This window comes from Lepisma saccharinum, chromosome 27, assembly GCF_977018435.1.
Source record: "Lepisma saccharinum chromosome 27, izLepSacc3.1, whole genome shotgun sequence".
NCBI classification, from domain to species: Eukaryota; Metazoa; Arthropoda; class Insecta; order Zygentoma; family Lepismatidae; genus Lepisma; species Lepisma saccharinum.
The window spans coordinates 39,538,291-39,559,351 of record NC_139255.1 but is presented as its reverse complement, the minus strand read 5'-3'; the positions used below and the strand labels follow the sequence as shown (position 1 = coordinate 39,559,351).

General features: G+C 35.1%; 1 protein-coding gene across 3 annotated transcripts in view; it reads right to left on the bottom strand.

The window, feature by feature from the left end:
* Positions 1 to 21,061, bottom strand: part of yl (Putative vitellogenin receptor yl) — a 101,057-nt gene that overhangs the window by 14,953 nt on the left and 65,043 nt on the right. For 2 of the 3 annotated variants that reach the window (XM_083113397.1, XM_083113399.1), the window contains 14 exons: positions 19,867 to 20,061; positions 18,575 to 18,695; positions 17,852 to 17,998; positions 15,462 to 15,578; positions 14,755 to 14,899; positions 13,459 to 13,799; positions 11,382 to 11,506; positions 9,864 to 9,988; positions 8,586 to 8,773; positions 7,207 to 7,311; positions 5,789 to 5,902; positions 3,597 to 3,795; positions 2,508 to 2,701; positions 1,444 to 1,554 (listed from right to left, as the gene is read on the bottom strand). In XM_083113397.1, coding sequence (XP_082969523.1) covers positions 1,444 to 1,554; positions 2,508 to 2,701; positions 3,597 to 3,795; positions 5,789 to 5,902; positions 7,207 to 7,311; positions 8,586 to 8,773; positions 9,864 to 9,988; positions 11,382 to 11,506; positions 13,459 to 13,799; positions 14,755 to 14,899; positions 15,462 to 15,578; positions 17,852 to 17,998; positions 18,575 to 18,695; positions 19,867 to 20,061 — 2,227 coding nt within the window. The remainder of the gene's footprint in view (positions 1 to 1,443; positions 1,555 to 2,507; positions 2,702 to 3,596; positions 3,796 to 5,788; positions 5,903 to 7,206; positions 7,312 to 8,585; positions 8,774 to 9,863; positions 9,989 to 11,381; positions 11,507 to 13,458; positions 13,800 to 14,754; positions 14,900 to 15,461; positions 15,579 to 17,851; positions 17,999 to 18,574; positions 18,696 to 19,866; positions 20,062 to 21,061) is intronic. The other variant, XM_083113398.1, reaches the window with a different exon arrangement.

Here is a 21,061-nt window from a genome sequence, read left to right as displayed (position 1 = left end):
GAGATTTGCAGTTAAGTAATTGATGACACTCCAGGGTGCTTGTCTAGACCTAGGTGTACCCAAGGCTATAGCACCAGCGAGTGTAATACTAGTTTATCTTTTAAACTAATTTCTAAGCAAGTAGTATAAAGTAGTACTTTTGAAGTTAACAAAATGGTGGATTCATTGCTTGCAACATAAGTTATGTAATCTTACTGTATGGTTGTAAAATTGAGAGAACCAGTTTAATAAAATTAGTATTCTACACTATGCAAAATCTACAGCTATGAGCAGCCTAGAGTAAACAGTTGATAGCTACAATTGCTCCCACCTCCTTCCACACAATCCAGTTCCCCCACATGGTCATTGGTTGAACAGTCTAGTCACTACTTGAGAAGAAACTTATTTTCGTGCATTCCCTCCAAAGATTCCCAGGACAGAGTATATCAAAATCAAATAAATCTCAAATAATTCTATACACGATCATTTCATATTCAAGCAATAGATAAGACAAGTGGACTGCACTAATTTGAAACCCATGAGATGAGCTGAATTTATTTGGATAGATGGGAAAATTGACTAATGTAACCCCATCCCTTTGAATACAGGTTAATGTTGTATGCAAGTATAATACCAGGAATGGAACAATTTGAAATTTTACAAAGAAAATACATGAATGAACCTTTTTAGAAAAATTCACAAAATAATTTTACACTAATTGCACTATAAGAATATAATTCTGACATTTTGTTACTATTATGAATATAATTACTACAGACTATTCCTAGAAATCTGGTATGTAAAATCATCAGATTTGCCTGTCAAAATGTGTGACTGTCTACATTCACAAATAACTAATATTTACTTTATTTCTATTGCATACAAGTTTATAAAATTAACAGGGAACTATTGAGATTAAGAACGCTATATCAATGTCGATATTTGTTTTAAGTTGTTGATTTAGATTCGTTTTTGTTATATGTAAGATTGGCGTTAAAAATCGAAAATGAGTTTATATCAAATGTTATAAAGTGAAATAATATTTTGGAAGTTGAGTTGTGTTGCTTAATTCTTGCAATGTCAGTATAATAACATTATGAAAACCAGTTGAGCGCTGAGGGCTTGCAATTTAATTTTAAAATTGTGTTAGTCTGCTCATCCTTCGCATACAATATATATTCAGTGTGAAGTATCGTTGCAAATTAACATATTTCATAGTTCCACAGCACAACAGAATGCTTACAGAAATTGATCATATATTTTGAAAAATATCAAAAGGTGTTCAAGGGCTGGAAAGGTTCTTATTGGAGCTTATGAAGATCTGGAATATTTATTGAATCATTCCATAATGGGTATTAGATCAAATTCAGAACTATGAAAAGCAAAGGAGCTTTTGTTTTCACCTCTCCATTTGGTACTTCAAGTAGTCAAGAAATTAAATGCACTATCTTACTTTGTACTTACCACATTTGCCACCTTCGTCAGATTTGTCACTGCAATCTGCTACTCCATTGCAAACTTTAGAAAAGGCAACACATCCACCTGAAGAGCATTTGAATTCCTTGCATTTTTCTTCTGAAATTGAAATATATGTTAGTGGATCTACATTAGAGATCCAGAAAAACAAATTTAAATACCAAAATTAACATTTTTTGGGTTCAGTTTACAGAGAAACTTAGTACTCACGGTTTCCATGAAGTAGTATGTTCTATTAATTTCAGTGGCAGCTGAATTAATAGAACTAAAAATAACTTTGTGGAAACCATGAGTACCAAGTTTCTCAAATTACTACCACGTCTCATTTCCCAAAATGAGAATTTTGGGTTCAAATTTAGTAAAAATTAATTTTGGTGAGATACAATTTAAAATAAAAATTCAAATTACACTCAACGTTCAGAATAAGAATTCTCTTAATATACTTTTTATTGCATGCACAAAATAGGCAAGTCAGTAAGTATGTCACAAACATTACAAACAAACTAAGTGAGATACTGACTTGAAAACAGTTTTTATTCCTTAACAATTTTTAACATTGGTACATTTAACCCATCAGCCCCCAATATCTGTTGCATAAAAGTCTTTGGGCTGCTGTCCCAGCCAGTCGTACCAGCATTAAACATCTTCATCTGTGAAACATTCGCTGTGTGCACACTTTTTTGAAATTCAAACGATCATGCATTATACTGTAGCTAAACCATGAGAACAACCTATTGCAGTTGCTATGCTGTCTATCCTCACTCGCCAGTCAGCTTTAATCATCTTTGCCTGGTACCATCTCCATGTACACTCCTCAAGCATGGTCACCATTTGTAAACTGAGCTGTCCATGCATGCCTCTGCTATAAATTGCTAACTCAATATCAATCTGGATTGTGTTGACACCTAATGACACCTTTAGAAACTACTCACTATTTTCAGCTATCCCACATCAGCTTGTGACCTATTTAGAGACTTCCCCTCATATATTTACTTTGCTTTAAAGTACAAAGTCTCTATATGGTATTCACATCAAGAAAAATCATTACTTACCTGAAGCTCGTGCTAAGTTATGACGAACATCGCACATTCCAACATCCTCATCTGATTCATCCCCACAGTCATCTGTTGCATCGCAGACCCAAGCCTGAACAATACACTTTCCATTCTTGCACTCAAATTCTCCTGATGAGCAGCCACAGTTTGCTTCGTCTTCACCGCCAGGGCACTCACTCTTGCCATTGCATCTAGAAGAAAGTTCCAAAGATATTTCAAACACTAGTAAATTAATTCTTAAAAAGAGTCCACCTGTGTAGCCTATGTTAATTTTAAGGTACTCCAAGTGCAGTTTTTGTATTTCCTCCTCCCCCAATTCTGTTAGCTGAAACTGAACACAGTAAGGAAGGACTAAATCTGCCATACTGGTATCAGTAGGAAGTTGGAATTTAAAGTGCCTACTTGTTTCTAGTGCCTAAACCCATTATAAAATAAGGAAGGTATCACAATAGACTGAATATTAACATATTTCAATTCTTGTCAGTTGCACATGTAAAAAATGTTTGTATTTGTATAGTATTTTCCTTATTTGTGTTTCCTTGCTGCTGAAAATTTCAAGCAAAAATTTCAAAAAAATATTTTCAGGCAAGATTGTGCAAAGTAGGCATTCAACATCAAAACTCCTTTATTGGCACTATAAATGAATCAGGCTTGAAACCATCTGAACGAAATTAAAAAATTAAGGCTTCGAAAGAAAAGGGAAAATCCATACCCTAATAATTAATCAAAATGGCTTAGGCTTCACTACATTGGAACATTATCATGTCATTGAGACAAATATAATTGTTAAACCTTAGAATTAATGCTGAGCCAAAATATAATATTTTATTTCCATTTTATATTCAATTTAAACACACTTAAACTAACGCAAATCTCCTTTATAATTATAACAGTGGAACCTATCTTCCATTCAGCAATGGACCAAGATCAGAAAACAAAATGTGGAACAATGTAATTTGAGAATTTAAAATTTGGATTCCACTGCATGTAAGTTTTTGCCTGACAGAAGAGCATTAAAATACTGGTACACTAATTCAGAATCTTGTTTTGTATAGCTTTTTCAGTTAAAGAGGAAAGAAAACTCACTTTGAAGTGGTAGGTAAACAAATACTTTCATTTGAGGAGCACTTGAAGTAATCCTCTGGGCAGAGGAAAGGCTTTGTAGGAGCTGCTTCACACTTCTCATCCGATTTGTCCCCACACTCATCAACTCCATTGCATACCAAGTTCTTGTCAATGCAATTCCCATTGGCACATTCAAATTCAGACTTCTTGCATGATTTCCCTGAAATTAAGAATTGCAAAGTCACTTAAAAAATAAAGCTCCACATAATTTTATTCAATTTTCGTTAACCGGTTCATTCGCTAATCAGGTTAGATCAAATTGAATGAAATTTGTATTAGATATTACGAGATGCAGTTGGCAGGTTTAACCTTTAAACAGCTGAGCCGGTTTTCGAAAGTAACCCCTCTCTCGCCCAGCCTTTGTGCACGATTTAAATTTTTACACTTATTTCAGAAAAACTTTATATCTCAGACTATTTGAGCAATCTAATTCGGATAACTTTTGTTTGAAAGCAAAAACATCAGAGCACGCAACCGTGTACAATTCAGAAAACCCAAGTGAGAAAAATGGGGTTGGGAGGAACCAAGTCCCCAAATTTGAATGAAAAAGAAATCTGGCGTTCACCCCCTCTTCTCCAGTTATTTTGGAAAAAGTGCTAAAACTTTTGCATTGTTTTCAAAGAGTAGACCTTTTGCAACAAAGTGAAACTTGTTTCAAGTCCCTAGTTCTCGTACAGGCTGAAATAGGACTCAATATGTACAATCCTGCATTTTGGCTAAAAATAGCTAATTTGCATATTAGAGAAAGGGGGGGTGGGTTCTTCCACGTGACATTTCAAAGTCCTATCTCAACCTGTCAGCGTTTACAACTCCACATACAAGTATGAAAGTCCTAAAAGCACATGAATGTTGTAATCGGCACCATGGGTCATATACTGTATGACCCATTGGCTGTTTTCGCCTATACTTTCTATGGGTCATATATGACCCATTAGCTGTTTAAAGGTTAATATTGCAGTTTAACATTCCAAGCACCTATTTCAGTAATTGTATGTATAGAAATTACTTTCCAACTCTGCAATATTAGTATGTTAACTTTTCTCCTGAGATTTCGGCCTGAGTATGGAACCAATGGCCACACGCCATTTTGAGGAAATTGAGGAGCTACAAATGAACAGTGTAACCTGGTTATGAAAACCATAACTGGTTGGGCGATCTTACAGCTCTGCTGAGACATGTGGGAGTGAGGTTGGCCATCTAGATAGGCCCTGTTGCACCATGGGTTATTGTTCCAATATTAGTATCTGCTGTAGAATTACAAACATTACAACAGATTGACATTACAAATTTACTATCAAAGATTTAGTTGTTGAAAGAACAGAATTGGACATGATTAAAAAATACAATATTTGAACTAATCAAGGCAAAGAAAAGCTCTCCTCTGTATTGCACCATGCCAAGACACTGGGTGTGGATGTAGGACTACATATTCTCAATGTTTGCTATACCAAAGAGAGATTATCAGTGCCATAGTCCAGTCACTTTCAAATGCCAAATACTCGTGAAATGATTGTTAAGCCTTATGGAAGAGCATTAACAGTAAAATCCAATCAGATTGCCAGGGACAAAATTCAGTCTCTTGCATGTGAATCAGATGATCTAACCACTTTATCACTGCAGCACTAACTTCGAACTATTTCAATACTAACACATCACATCACCATTATCTGCTGCAGTGGTGGATTACTTTCTGGTTCTAATATCTTAAAAAGACTTAGTTTAAGTTTTATTAATTGGAGATGACAGCCCGTTGGTCAGAACACTATACTGCAGGAGGCCTTAGAAAGAGTTTTGCAGGCTAACAGCATACGTCGCTCGCACACTATTGCAGATACTCTCGTGTCGTCTGCTTCTCAGCCAAACAATCAGGCCGAGGTAGCAAGAGGCAGAGGTCACTCACCCTTCCAAAAGGGTGCAGCAAGCTAGCTGTGGCAACCGGGCTCGCTCATTCGCGGACCTGATTGGTTCTCGCACACACACACCCATATTGTAGTCTACTGTAAGCCCGCGAAGCGATCTTTCTAAGGCCTCATGGAATATAGCCCTTAATTCTTTACTAATTCGATGACATCTCAAGTGCTTAAGATTTTCTAGTGTATCTATAGTTAATTGAAAATTTAAATGTGGAAAGTAATTCAAATCTTAATACTTACGACAACCATCATGTTCATCAGAACCATCAGTGCAGTCAACCTGGCCATCACATTCGTAGCTCTTCTGTATGCAAGTTCCTGAACTACATCTGAAGTCAGTTGGTTTGCAAGTTACTAGAAAGAAGATTTAACAATATATCCATGAGTCAAGAAATTATTATAAAGATTTAAATTAAGATTAAAATTTAAGTTAACACACTCAGACTGCTATTGCATGCAGGTCATGGTCTGCTTAATTTACCACATTTGAATGACTTATTAATTCAAGAGTAAATAATAATTATGTTTAGCAGAACTAACAGTGTGAATAGAAATTCTCTAATTTGCAATTCAGGTAAGGTAAATTTCCCCATGCCATGAAGGCACATTTAAGGGATGTGGGGGTAGGGGACCACACATTCTCAATCAGCCATTTTTGAGGTGATGTGATCAGCACCATGCTCCAGCTGCCTTTACCCCCAGGGACAGATTGATTTGAGAATGGGTGAGCCCTGGAGCTGCTTTAAGCTGAGAAAGCTAGAAAAATTATGACACATCTCTCACCAAGAATTGAACCCAGGTTTCCCATGTGGCAGTCAAGACACCCTAAAGAAGATTATGTTACTTTTAATACTAAAGTTAAGTTTTATTATTCACTACATATTTTTCTATTTTACATTATGTTGCCATGAGAGAACATGATTTAAAGCAAGTTTTTATAGCAAGGTACATTAATTCTTGAATTAAACATTAAATTTTGGAATGATTTGATAGAATCTTGTGAGAAAGCCCATTATCAGAATTAAATTATTGAAATGATTTGACCAATGCATTTTTTTTCAGATATCAATATAAAATTCAATGATAGATTTTACCGATGGGATATAAAATTCCAAATATTCAATTCACTTTCTGAAGGTATGCACACATACAGCAGATGTGTGCTCTCAGGACAAGCACTTGGTAAAAAATATCTACAATCAAAATTGCTTCTTTAGACTGAATTTTGTTTTAAAGCATGTAAACAAGTAATACCTTCATTGATTAATGAAATTTTATTAATGTTTAATATTTGCATTGAATCGCACAATTTACAAAAATGAGAAAAAGAGTACGTGGTTGGAATACCAAACAAAATTATGAATGACAATTACTCAGTTTCTTCAGCCCTGTGAGCAGAACTAATGAATTAGCTTGCAACTGATTCAAGATCACGACACTGAAGGGTTCACTGGGAAAGTATCGAGAAGGGTGGGCTCAAATCCAACGGAAGTGATCAAAAAATATATTTCAAATTGCATGGGTAGTTTTACCCATACGTGCATCCTTACAGGTTACATTTTGATGCTGAATAGTTAACTTGAACTTTAGGTATTGTTTGCAAATTACAAGTTTCATTTTATTGCTAATTGCAAATTAGGAATTGACCATTTACTCACCATCTCCACAATTATCTTCATCTGATCCATCTGTGCAGTCCTCTGTAGAATCACATCTGAATTCTGCTAAAACACACTGGCCACTGGTACAACGGAAGTGGGTATCTGGAAGGTAGAGGAAATTTTCAGGGCTGTATGAATTGTTAATCTAGCACTACTTTGCACATTTAAAATTTATATCTAATTCTTGTCCTTACTCATGCATTGAGTGAAAAAGTGTGTCAATTCAAATTAGAAACCATTAATGTGGAAGTTCATTTTAGAACTAAGTATAAAATTTAAAGATTAAAGTTAATATTCTATTCACAATTATGTTTAATATAGCAATTAACATGTACACAAACTAAAGTCATCATCATCCTTCTATGCTGATCCAGCCAGAGGCAGGGAACAATGAAGTCAAGCCTCCCTATTTTCATCTGGTCTTTCACCACTCCTTTTTCCAGTGTTCTTGTTCTCTTCCCCTAACCCACACTACTATCTGATCTTTCCAGACATCTTTGTCTCCCCTTTGGCCTGATTCCCACTCCTTATGCATTGTAAGCAGTCTTTCTGCACCCATCGTCTTCATGTGTTCAAACCATCTCATCTGTGCCTGATCTATTGTGTCCTGAAGCTTCACCACCCCTACTGTGTCTTCTTATTCCATCTCTTCTACTCTTGACCAATATACTCCTTAAGAATTTCATCTCCACTGCCTGCATCTTTCTTCTGTCCTTGTCCAAGTCTCTGCTCCATACATAGTTATTGGCACGTAGTATGTGTTGTATATTACCTTATGTTTCATAGGTACATTCCTGTTCCATATTAAGCTTGAATGGTTTGATAAGAGTCCACCACCCATTTGTCCTCTTCTGTTTACCTCCATCTATGCTTCCACTTCTCTCAATTATGCTTCCTAGATATTTGAAGCTCTCCACTACCCACAACTCTTGTGTCAATCTTTATTCTGGTACATTTCTGGCTCAGTTTCTTATTAGCACCTCATTCTTTTTCTAAAGTAACCCCCCCTCCCCAAAAAGCCCTCACAAACCACCAAATGACTACAAAGTGCAATTTAATCTAATAAAACATCTGTACCTAATGAACACATTGATTAAGTACAAAAAATCAACACTTCTGCCACATTACGTGAAAAATTCACAAGATCAGCAAGTACCTGGGTTTTCTGACAGTCTAGCAAAACAAAATCTGTCGTCTGGAACAAATATGTACACAAATTAATGTCAAACTTAAGTATGAAGTCCTTGAGAACACATTATTACAATAGTAACTGACACTATTGGCGTCAACTTTAATTTGGGAGGGATGCCATATAATATGCCAATAACTTGATGACTCCCTTGATGGACAGTATCTAGAAACTAAATTTAACTTACCTTCATTACAGGTGTGAACATTGCAATAGAACTCATCTGATCCATCAGGGCAGTCCTTTTTCAAGTCGCACTTAAATTCCATTGGGACACATTCTCCATTTGCACAGGTGAACTTTGTAGCAGGACAAGTCACTTTTCCACAACCAAGTTCATCTTCTCCACTGGGGCAATCATTTCTTCCATCACACCTGAATTAAAATTTTAGCATTTGTAGCTTACAGAATTTAATATTTAGGTATAAATTATATTTTGAATGCATATCCTTGCTACCCCCTCAGCTCTGAAAGTAATAGGGTCACATTGTTATTAAAATATTAATATTTCTGTACAAAAACTGGTCAAATTTTAAAATTATACTCATTACACAAAAACATTTCCTTTGTAATGGCACGTTTATGTAGTTATCAGGGAGCTAAGTATTCCTATGTAAAAAAGTCCATTTTTGCCTCAATTTTTTTTACAGGATAATAAATTTTCTGTTTGCATAACTCAGGATAATTCATACTAATCCTTAAATGTCTAAGCCTGTTTTATGCAATAAGGCATGAACGCCGAGTGCATTTTGAGTGGGAAGTTTAAAATTGTGCAGGATTTTAAATATTTATATCTCTGTAACCACGAATGCTAGAGTTAGAAAAATATAACTATTTTTTTCAGTATTGTCTAGGCTACAAGCCTATGGTCTAAAAAAGTAATTTTCATTTATGAAATAGACAAGTTTGTTTTTTGTTTTTTTCAAATTTTGAATTTCATTAAGCTCCCTAACAGAATCCCAGGATGTGAGGGTTCAAAACATTACCTGCATATTGCCCGATGTGAGTTTCATTCTTGTGGCAAGAATTGCACATGTTCTGCCGATACTTTCAGAGAAAATATAACTTCTTGTGTAAAAGTGATTTTTGGGGAGGGGGAATTGCTCCCAAATATATTCAGAATAAAATTTAAAACTTTACTATTTACTAGTACGACACCTAAAGGCTCTTGTAGCTCTCAAAACATGTGTCACCAAATATTACCTGGTCACAGTATGCTCCAAAAGTTGCAAAAACCAAATTTGACAATTGGCATGGAATGCCAGATGGATTTAGGATTTTCATGCTAAAGTTGTCCAAGAACAAAAAGTATGGCAGTTTGTAAAATTTAATTCTTCAAAGCCAATTCATGCCACAGCTGCCTTTGAAATAAAATTTCCAGTCAAATTTGTGAACCAAGAATGCATTTATATAGATTTCAGAATATACGGAAGCTTCTGTAATTATCAAATTATGCCAAACTTACCTCCATTCCTTGTTTATGCATTTTCCATCCTGCTTGCATTTGAACTGGTTAGGCTGACAGGAGATTGGTTTTATGCAAGTATAATTATCTGTCTTCAATGTCATTCCCACTGGACATGCACATGCCTGGAATTATAATAAATTCCATGAGAAAACTGGCATGACTGAGCAAACTTTTCTTATCCTGAGTAAGTTTACAAATATATCACGAAGGGAATCAATCTTGTTGTTCTCTATTAGTCTAAATGATCCACTTCTACATTACAAATGTAGCCCTTCTGTAATTTTTATGAAAGCATATCCGTAATATATTCATGTTTAATGGGCTGCAAGGGGTGACCTGCGAAGACACTTAAATGCCAACCTCTTCCACATACTAAGAGGTGGTCCAAACAAAACTAAATTAGTTCGTAATGTTTGTACAGTATAGTACAACCAGCCTAAGTATGCACATTGCTTCCTTCCTCCCAGTCCACTAGTTTTCCTCCCTGGTGAACCTGAGAAGGGTTGAAAGCTTAGAACAGTTTTTTTGTGCTGTGTCAATTTTCTAGCAACATATCAAGTCACATTCTCATCATTAGGCTTGGACATCTGGATTCTGCCAGCATAATCCTATGGATCTTGTCATGTCCATACCTGCAATTGCTCTTTCATCAACATTCATTGTCATCACAATTAGCAAAAATTGGGAGTAAAGCAACAAAATAACCAAATCGATGAATTAATGTTCAATCAAGCACACTCTTTCAGTAATAAGAGTAGTGTTGTACAATGTACATACATGTACCAGAATTTTAGATTTTTTACATCAATCTCTAGAATGAAATAAGCAAAATTAGTTTTAAATTAAAAATCATGCACATTCCTTTGTTTTCAGTATGTGTCAAATTAAAACCTGAATTTGTTTTAGTTTCTTATCTAATAGATTTCTGTATGTAGGGTTGAACAAGTTTGCTGCATTTTAGCACAGACCTTCTGCTAGTCTACATCTACAACTTTGAGTTAATGCCTGTATACCTTAAGAAGAATAAGTTGTTTTTTTTTAGGTTCACGTACAGTCACTTATAAAAACTGCAAAGGCCTTACCACTCATCTGCCTGGGAACCAAGGCCATCCTCGAACTTTCTCTATTCGTAAACTTGCTGGTGTGGTAAGCATGCACAGAGATTGAATTTTCATTTTCAGAGAAATTTCTGTAAGTTTTAGACACACAGGACAAGAAACCACACTTCACTGGTGCAAGTGTGTAGAGGAGGCACCACCTTTAAAATGACAAATTGCATTTTGAAGCTCACTTGATTAGTGTTACATCCTTGAAGTCATTTTGTAAATAACAGTTGAGACTATGTAAATTTGAGCTGTAGTCTGTCCTACAATTTTTATTGGACACAAAGTTTTAATTTGACTCCTAGTAATAGATTAGTCTCACCCAGATTAAGACTAGATTAAGGTGAGATTTCTAAAGTCCTTTGCATGGTTCAAGTGCAATTTTGCTGTGAAATCTACCATAAGTACATACCTTGCCATTTGGAATCGCAAGGCAGACATGGCTGCAACCACCATTATAATTTGCACACTCGTGTTTGCCAACTTTGTCAACTGTTATTGATGCTAGTTTCATGAATGGCTCCTCTTCATGAACATCTGAAACAAAGTAACAATATTTATAGTTTAGAAATAAGTGCAGTGAAGGTGCTATGAGGAACTAAAGGGTAAATTCAGAATTTATTCAATTAGCCCAATGTTAATTACAATTGAGAAGCAAGGCCACAATGAAAGGAAAACTACAAGCGGGAGAACGCCCCTGGTGCCTTCACTAACCCTTAAAGCTCAGATCAGGACAATCAAATACAATACATATATGCAACTTTGGAACCATATTGAGGCTATTTTGCAAATAGTCAAAGTTGTATTGATTCATGAGCTTGAATGTATGCTGGAACAGATTTTATGATTGATGACAATTTGATTAGGATGAAGTTGAAGGGATTTAAATGAACCACTTAATGGCATTTAAAATGGCAGCTTTCTCATATTGCCGAAACCAACCTTGCAATTGGACAACTATGTATACAAGCATATACCGTATCACTCAGGTGTGACTTGAACCTAGGACCCCGTGCATCAAATTAAAAAGCTAATCAACTCATAAAAGGGGTCCCACTGAAGCATTGGAAAAGATCTTAAAAGCAAATCACACCAGCAACAGTCAGTGGAGTTTTTAAAACTCCACTGATGCTGCACTAGGTTGGACGAATATGAAATACAGAAAATCTGCATTATCCACAGAAATCACAGTTGAGGGACGTGCTCCAGTAAACTGATTTACCGATCGAATGTTCAAATTCCAAATAAATAGCTCAAGAGAATATTTCTCCAAGTTGTTCAAAATTATCGCGAGAACAGTTCTTGTCTTCCCAAGTTATGGGCCGAGTAAGATCATTACGTAAAGTGTTCCCACGGGGAGCAGGCGCTAGCGTAGTTTTATTTCAGGACCGTGTCGTCACTAGTCACCTTTGGACCAACAGATTCTACGAGATCTTCAAGCTACAGGAAACCAGAGAACATTCCTTATCCCCATTCTTACATTCTCGTAACCCTGCCAGACCAGTCAACCATTGAAGTGTTAAAACTATAAAGCTTAAGTGTTTTTTATTTCACAAGGGCAAGCCCCCCTTTACTTTGTTACGTTGTTTCTTTGTGTGTACCTCTCACTGCTAATCCCCCTAGCCTCAGTCGCTTACCTAGCCTGAGGTTTGATCCCCTAAATCTCTTTAGGGAGATTAGACAATACTATATTGAAAAAACAAGTACTATATACTGAACAAAATAATGATAGCAATTGCAAGTGATACTTCAGTTTCAGAGAAAATCTAGGGCGTTTGAGAAAAAGGCACAAGTCAATAGTTTTCTGTTTGCCATGTGTAATGATTCTAAACAGTGATAATCCAATATGCATGTCTAATGTGTGTTATTAAAAGAATAAACATTAAAAAAAACTCTTGTAAAATTGCATTTTTGACTTAAGTGCTTTTTCCCTAAACAGCCTAGAACTTAGAATTACATAATTTCAAATTTCTTGCTGAAAACAGCCTGATTACCACTGCTCTGTTATATTTAGTTTCTTTCTGCAATATCAATGCAATCTCATTTGTATAAATAGCCTGTAATTTAGTGTACAATTCTGCTAGTTTCTAATGTAAGTACAAAGGTTACTGCTCTTGTACTTTATGGTTCTTACAAGCACATGGTTCCACGAATTACGGGGGCACTTTTTGATCATCAATTAAGTTTAACAATGAGAACATATTTATAATAATGGCAACTTTTCTTTTCTAAAGATAGTAACAGACATCACAACGACAATTTTACCAGTTTTCCACATAATTATCAATTTGAGCACCATTTAAATCTGTGCAAGCCTGGAGATTTAATTGGCTTTTCTTCTATCTGTTCGTGGCTTACCAGAAACAAGTAATTTTTTACCCTAAGATACTAGAACAAGGATAAAGGTACCAATGTGTTGCACAAAATGTTAACTATTATTTTAGATTGAATTCAGACCACCTCACATTTGAGATTGCAACTTTCCTTACCTAGGTTTAGCTTCTTATTGTTCTCATCTCCTGAGTATTTAACAGACCAGTATAGTGCCTGGCTGTGGTGGTTAGTCCAGAATATTTCCCTGTTGACCACAGTCATGTCCGACAAGTCCCCAGACAGTGTCTTCCAGCCATGCCTGTCGTTGCCATCTACATGGGTACTCTCAACGTAGCCATTGTCAGAATTGTACCAGAACACCCTGTCCATGTCAAGGTCATAAGCTAAAGCAGTGGGATTCCCACTCAGATCGTCAACTATATGAATCCTGTTTGTTCCATCCATGTCAAACCTGTCAATGTGGGGTTTTGTTCCAGATAAAGATACGAACAGGTAGCTGAAAGTATACATTAGGAAAAATTAAATTCGATTGCAATAGGAAACATCACATTCAGATCCCCTATTCCAAAAAGATAGTATGAAAACTACGTACAAACTATCATCTCTAAGCACACATGTTAATGAGTATTTACACACATTAGAATACAATTTTTTCAAGATAATTTGAGTAAAATTAAATAAGTTTAAAGAACTTTAAGAATTTTTATAAACTGAAATCTCACAACTTTTACAATGAAGCATTTAAGCAGAAATCAATAGTAAACATTAACAAGCCTTTGTTATTTCAAAGCAACTTTATGTGGACTACATGTGACACCTACAAGTCTGATATTTCTACTAACTTGTCAAATCCATGAAGATACACAAATGTAATTAATAATGTAATGCCTTTCTAAATTAATGTAACCAAAAAAAGTACAAATTTCACATGAATTGAATAACCCATAAAGCCTTCAGTAATAAATTTTAAATTAAGCTTTAAACAAAATTTTAAATTTTATCTAATCTAAAATAGTTTTAAATAAATTCAAGTGAAGTACGTTTGGGAGAATTAAGTTTGCAGCCAATTGTACAGTCCTGTCAACATAAAGTGGCACTTGTAGGGTTGAACAGTTTTAATATGCCAGTATCTGAACAGTGTGTAGATTGCTCAGTCAATTTAGCTTTATTTTTGGCTTTGAGATAACTAAATGTAAACCACAATGTAATTCATTCCTTGGCTTTTACATTTCAAATAAGAAGATTCAAGGTATCAAATATTGGGGAAATTCCTATATAAATTTGAGTATGAAGTTCACTGCAAGAAGTGAACTGTCAGGTTACTTGAGCCTTTGGGCTAGGTGGAGGAAACATTTTAATTTTGAATTGCCCCCCTCCCCTTTTACTTTTGAGCTGTTTGAAAATGTTCACTTAGATGACACTTTACTAAATGTGTCAATATCTCCACTTACCCCTTTTCTGGAACTAAAGCAATGTCCAATGGTTTATCAAGTCCAAGATTATGAATAATCACAGTCCTCTCTGAAGAGGCCAGACTATAAGCTTCTATCAATCCTCTTTCTGTATCAGCCCAGTAAAGGTTGTTGCCAACGTAGTCTGAAAGGAAATTTACATGAAATCAAGTATAATATAGGATACATTACAGTGGTGGCGATTAGGGGGCAGTTTCCCCCCAATTTTTGCCACTTTTGCCCCCACACACTGCTAAATCTTATATACAAAGGGAACTATATTGTCTTCGCCCCCTTAGTTTTGGCACTTTGCCCCCTCAAGTTTTGGGACCCAATCGCCGCCACTGGATACATAGGATGTCATTCAAAATTTTTGAATTTCATGCAATGACCAATTAAGGTGTGAAAAGTTACACATACCTTATAATATAATTTTTATTTATAGTATTGAAGATGTAATATCTATAACCTCAATGTTAAACTTTATGGTTAAATACAATCCTATATAATAGTTTTAGAGTAGAAGAAATGGCTGGAAAATTCTTAAATGTATCTCCAGTGGCAGAGAAAAAAGGTGAACCTACTACATGTTTGCAAGTAAAGAACTATGAATTTTACATTCATAATATACTGCCACAAATTAAAACCAAGTTACCAAGAGTCAAATATTTTGATTTTAAAGTCTTAAAAATGAAAGTAATACCTACCATAGTCAATAGCAACAATAGAACCAATTCCAGAGGACACTAAAGTTGAAAGTTTATAGTTTTGCAAGCTCAGTCTAACAATTTTCTTCAATACACTGTCACTTATGATGATGCAATCTGGAAATAAGAATTTAAGCAAGCATTTCAATTACATCTATGTACTTTCTATAATATTAGGTAAATCAAAAAGTAAGTTATCATTATCTAAAAGTAGATAACAGCAAAAGAAAACTACATGAAAATTCATGTCAATGCTCTAGTAGGAATTCTAAGCGTATGTAATTTTCCATATTTTGGAATATCACAGCAGTTTTTCGAATGGAGATGAAAGTTTGAAAAAATTCGCACTGATTGCTGCTAAAGGTCCGGTCTAGCCTTAATATGCATGCATGGCACCCAGTGAGAGCACAGTTTACGATATCCTACGATAGTGTCAATGTTGATTCATGATCAGTTGGGTATATGTTCAGTTCACTTGCAATATCTAATTTTTACGTGGGTGTTGGCAAGAATAATTTCATTCACACACTCTGCATTGTCGATAGTGTTCACAGTTGCAGGCCACCTGATCCACTGTTTTTCCACTTTCGTTCTTTCCTCTTCAAACACCTGGCACCATTTTGCAATCATGGTCAGTGACATCACATTCTCACCATAGACAATTTGAAGATTGATTTCACTCTGATTATCCCTTTGTGCCTACAAAAATCTAATGACACAGCACACCTCAATGTTGGATGCAACCTCAATGACATGCCATACTCACACTGACTATTCATGTAGTAAACCAGTTGGGTAGCTACTCACCGGGACTTCTGTATGAATTTTCCTCCACAGACATGGAAAACTGCAACTTTTATTAATGCAAATCTCATTAACTTTATGAATGGCCTGAGGCAACTTTAGCTTTCATTTTTATAGAGTAAAGAAAAGAAAGCTGAATGGAAAATAAAACTCTCTGAATCAGTTTACTTTGTTAGTGTCCTTAGCAGAACGATCTATCTGACAGACTAAGATTTTTGCAAGATAAGGTATCTAAGTTGATCAGTTAAACTTTAGTTTGAAATTCTTATACAATTAACAATTTTCCGTAGATTAGTATACTCCGTGTATAACATTTGTGACTTATGTTTGTATATGTATTTCGAGTACAAGTATGTGAAATTGCAAATTTAAACTGTGCACCTTAAATGAAATATTTTAAATATTAGAACTATACTGTTTAAGTGAATTGAATTAGAATTTTTGGATACATTGAAATATCCCAGACCTTTTATATTGTTAGTACTATATACATGTGGGGGCAGTAATACTTAAGGTTGAAATAGAAAAATCTGCTTGTACCCTTGATTTATTAGAACGTTCGCCTTTAAAACCGGGAATCATACTTTAATTTTATCATGGTTCTAGAGTAGAGTGGCCACCCTGAAAACATTCCGGACAGTGTTGCCTGGAAGTGATTATTTTATCTCTTCTAGTACAGGAACACTGGGTCAGGTGTAACTATTTTTTGATTTGCCCATGTATTACTTTACATAAAGACTGAGCTGATGCCGATTCATGGGTATCAGAAACCACCAGTCAATTTAAACAAATACCAGCCCATACTTTTTCTGAGTCTTGGGGGGGGTTTGCAGAAATGCCATGCTGGTGCTATTGCCTTTATGAGAAAGGCATACTTTTCATTATTTTAGCAATATCACTGGTGATTATAATTATTGTATGTGAAATTCTGAATATTTTAAAGCAGAACTCCAGTGGATTGTGAAATATAACTGGAACTACTTTAAATTGTTTCAATTTTGAAGTATCAGAACGTAGTATGTGGTGAAAGTGGCATCAGCTCGACATTAGCTTATATGGATATCAGCGTGTTCAAATTATTTGTAGACACATGCAAGTTTGCCAATATTAAGGAATTCGTGCATACAACTACCAATTATACTATCGCTGAAGCAAAGCTGCACATGAGGGGAGGAGAGTGAATGGGCAAAGCAAAGTAGTACATGCTGCTGCAAAGGCTGGTAGCTGCAGTACCTTTCCCCCCCTCCCCTCAATCCAGTTCCCTCACATGTGTTCATTTGTCTAGCCCTCTAGTCACTACTTGTGCAGACATGCTTTAGTTTGCTTCCTCCAGTGATTCCTGGAGCAGGGTATAAGTACTATCTACTCAGCCTTTCGAAACATGAGTGATTTGGCTAAATTGATGCCAAATTTATGTAATGACTAAACTTCCATATACTAGGTATACTGTCCAAATAAATTTAGAAAGTTAGGTTAAAATCTAAGAATGTAATTTAAACCAAACTTCTCTCAACACATCTAGATTTAAACAAGTGTAACTCAAGGATGTGGGTTAAGAAATTTTCAGTTAAAAAGTTAATACTCACCAGAGTTTTGGTCATATACAAGGTCAGTTATTGATCGCACAAGAGGCAGAGGAATTTCAGATATGTAGTGCTTGCCAATCATTTGGTGATCAACTTTTATCAACTTGTTTCCAGCACCTACAACTACTGAAGATACATTTTCAGTCACTGGAAAGAGATTTAATAGGTTTAGTTTAAATATCTACTGAACATTTTCCTTTGGATACAGGATATGTAAAAAACATTACATTTACAGTAGGATGAGGTAAAACATGTAACTTCAAACTTACAAGACAACTTTCCACTAATTTTTAAAGTTTAATCTTGCCAGAGATTTAATGACAAAATAGGTGGGCAAGATGAACTTTTTCCAGATTAACCTAGCTTCAAGAAAAATTTTTGCAAAAAGATTGTTAAATACCTAAGGTTGTAAACATTTGATTTCCTGCAAGTGTTTGAAAATATCCATGGACAATAAACCAAATTCTATAAATAGCTAACTTTTCATTGAACTGCATATTTAATTTACAATAGTGATGTTAATGTGACCGTTACTACGCATTTCCAGTAAAAGAAAATATTTAAAGAAATATGGATATACAAATTAATTGGGCAATTTCTAATTAAAGTACCAAATATGTTAATTCAGAATTCAAATTAAGAAGAGCGATGCGGAAACTATTTCCAATAACTAGCAGAATTTTTATTAACATTTGTTTTTCAATGTTTCTACAGTTAACTTACTTGAGCATGATCTTTTATCACTGTTAAGCTCCATATGCTCAGGACATGCACAACTATAGCTTCTGTTTGGTGCCAACAAGCACATGTGGGTACAAGAGGTCTTTTCACATGGGTTTCTCAACTGGAACAAAAAATTACATTTATTACCAGTATATAACTGCATGCATAACAAAGTGAAAATATTTTAATGTTAACTGTAATAGCATGTAACAGCTATTCAGTGAAATAGCAGTGATGAAGTTTTCTTCAAAAATTTAGGAGTAGGTGTTACAAGTTGACTAATACCATGAGTATTAGTGTTCCAGGTAATTAAAAGCAACTAATAGACATACTAGACAAGTTTTTAATTTTCAGCAAAAAATAAGTGAATTAACACACATTACTACACATTTGTTCAAGTTTCATTACAGCTTGTATAGATTTCTTTGCAGTATCAGGCAGTTTAATAAAACTTCATTCTCACAGAAAGTTCTTAAAACACTAAGACAGTGCCACTTCACTCTTTTTTATCCAATTAAATTATATTTAAATATCTTAATATTTAAAAACTGTACTTTCTTTTTAAGTTAATCTGTAGATTTAAATTTTCATTTGGGAATTTCTATTTTCTCGTGTAACAAAACCAATAAGTCAGCTAAGTGATTAAATATAGTGATCTGACTTGATAGTTAGTATAGATTTCGGATATAGACCTATTTATTGCTAACAATGGTGTTAGGATATCTATTTTAGTGATTTTATTCACACTAATGTGTTTTATGACCAGCATTTTCAAAATTTTAAATTTTTACAAAAAATTGACATTTTTATTCTGAAAATAAAATCTGCCCAGATACCGTTTTTAATATCAAAACAGATTATGTACAGGGAGAAGAGACCTATTGTAACCCTGGTTTCAGAAAGCGGTTTCTCTTGCAGTACAGTACCAGTCCTCAATGTTGCACTAAAATCTAATTGAGCAAAGTTACTTATAAAGGACAAACTATTTTTCTTGTGACAACAGTTTTAAATACTTTGTGTGGGTAAATGAGGCCAGGGGCATGGTGCTTATCACATCACCTCATCAAGAGTGTGGGTCCCTAACTCCCCCCCTATGGCCTGGTGCAAAGTACAGGGGAGCACTTTACGTTGACATTACTTTGTGAGAGTCAAATGTTATAAAAAGTTTAGTAACCAGGTTTAGTCACTACAAGTGAAAAGTGATCAGCTTCCTATGAATGCTACACAGACAACGAATTAAGTTTATTATAAAACAAAGTTTATGAAAACTCTGGAAGAACCACACGTCTCACCTGTGGAACCAGGAGAGGGTGAAATATATGCACATCATATATAACCTTCCTCTTCTCTCTCAAGATTGTGTGGCGATCCTTTCCAGTGAATTTGTTGCACACTTTGATCTCTTTTCCTTGCCAGTCGCTCCAGTATAGTTTCTCCTCAAAGACAGCCATGGAGTAAGGATGCTTCACTATATCCTTCAAGATCACCTGCAAGATAAGGCATTGTACTGGATGAAAGTAACTGCCATAATCAACAAAGTAAGTGCAGCGAGTTTCAAAAAGACCCAATTTCAATATTTAATAATGAAAATTTATTACAGGTACCCAACAAATTACAAAGTATTAAGCAAGTTCTGAGTTCCACTTACCGCATTATAAATGTTCTGTGCACCCTCTACCTGCTGCATAGATAACATCAAGACAGCTGAATTAGTTTCAAATGCCATCTTGCGAACAGCTAAGGTTAGAGTATTTGGGAACTATCAATTGTATCTAGTGGCAGTCATTTAAAACTAAGCCATGGCAGTTAAGAAGTGTAAGTTTCATTCACTGGCAGTGCATGGTTGCACAGATATAAGGTTCTAAAATCAGGTCATTCTTTTTTTTAACACACTGTACATAGGTGCAGTATTCCTTCTACCTTTTCTAGGCTATTACATTTATGCACTGCAGACTTTCAGAAATTAAGAATACTTTAACTTAAGCAGTATGGATTAGTACTAAAATCTGAAATTCAGTAAAATTTGCTTTAAAGCAGGGGTGTAAATTGTTTATATGCTTGGCCAGTAACTATTTGAGCAATTAGTTGTGGTCCATAAACTATAGTTACACTAAATACAAAGTAATAATGTATGAAATTCATATTGTGAAAGTACTTTGTCAAGCTGCATGACAAATCTTAGTTTAGGCAGACCTGCTTTACATGAATACCTACTCAATGGAATGCTTCCAAACATTTAGCCGGAACCAATGTTATGTCAATATAATCAAAGCCTCAGATATACTAGAAAATTATTCTGTGGTTAAATTTGAGCTAGTGATATGCTCAAAGGAAGGTGGAAATGGTGTATAAATCCTCTTGTCCAAGAGGAGCCATATTTTGATAGACAAATAGAAAACTTAGCACCAACTGGTAAAAAGGAAGCCTACGAAACAAATCAACGGTGTGTTCAGAAGTTCTCAAAACTTTGGGCATGCAGTTGATTTT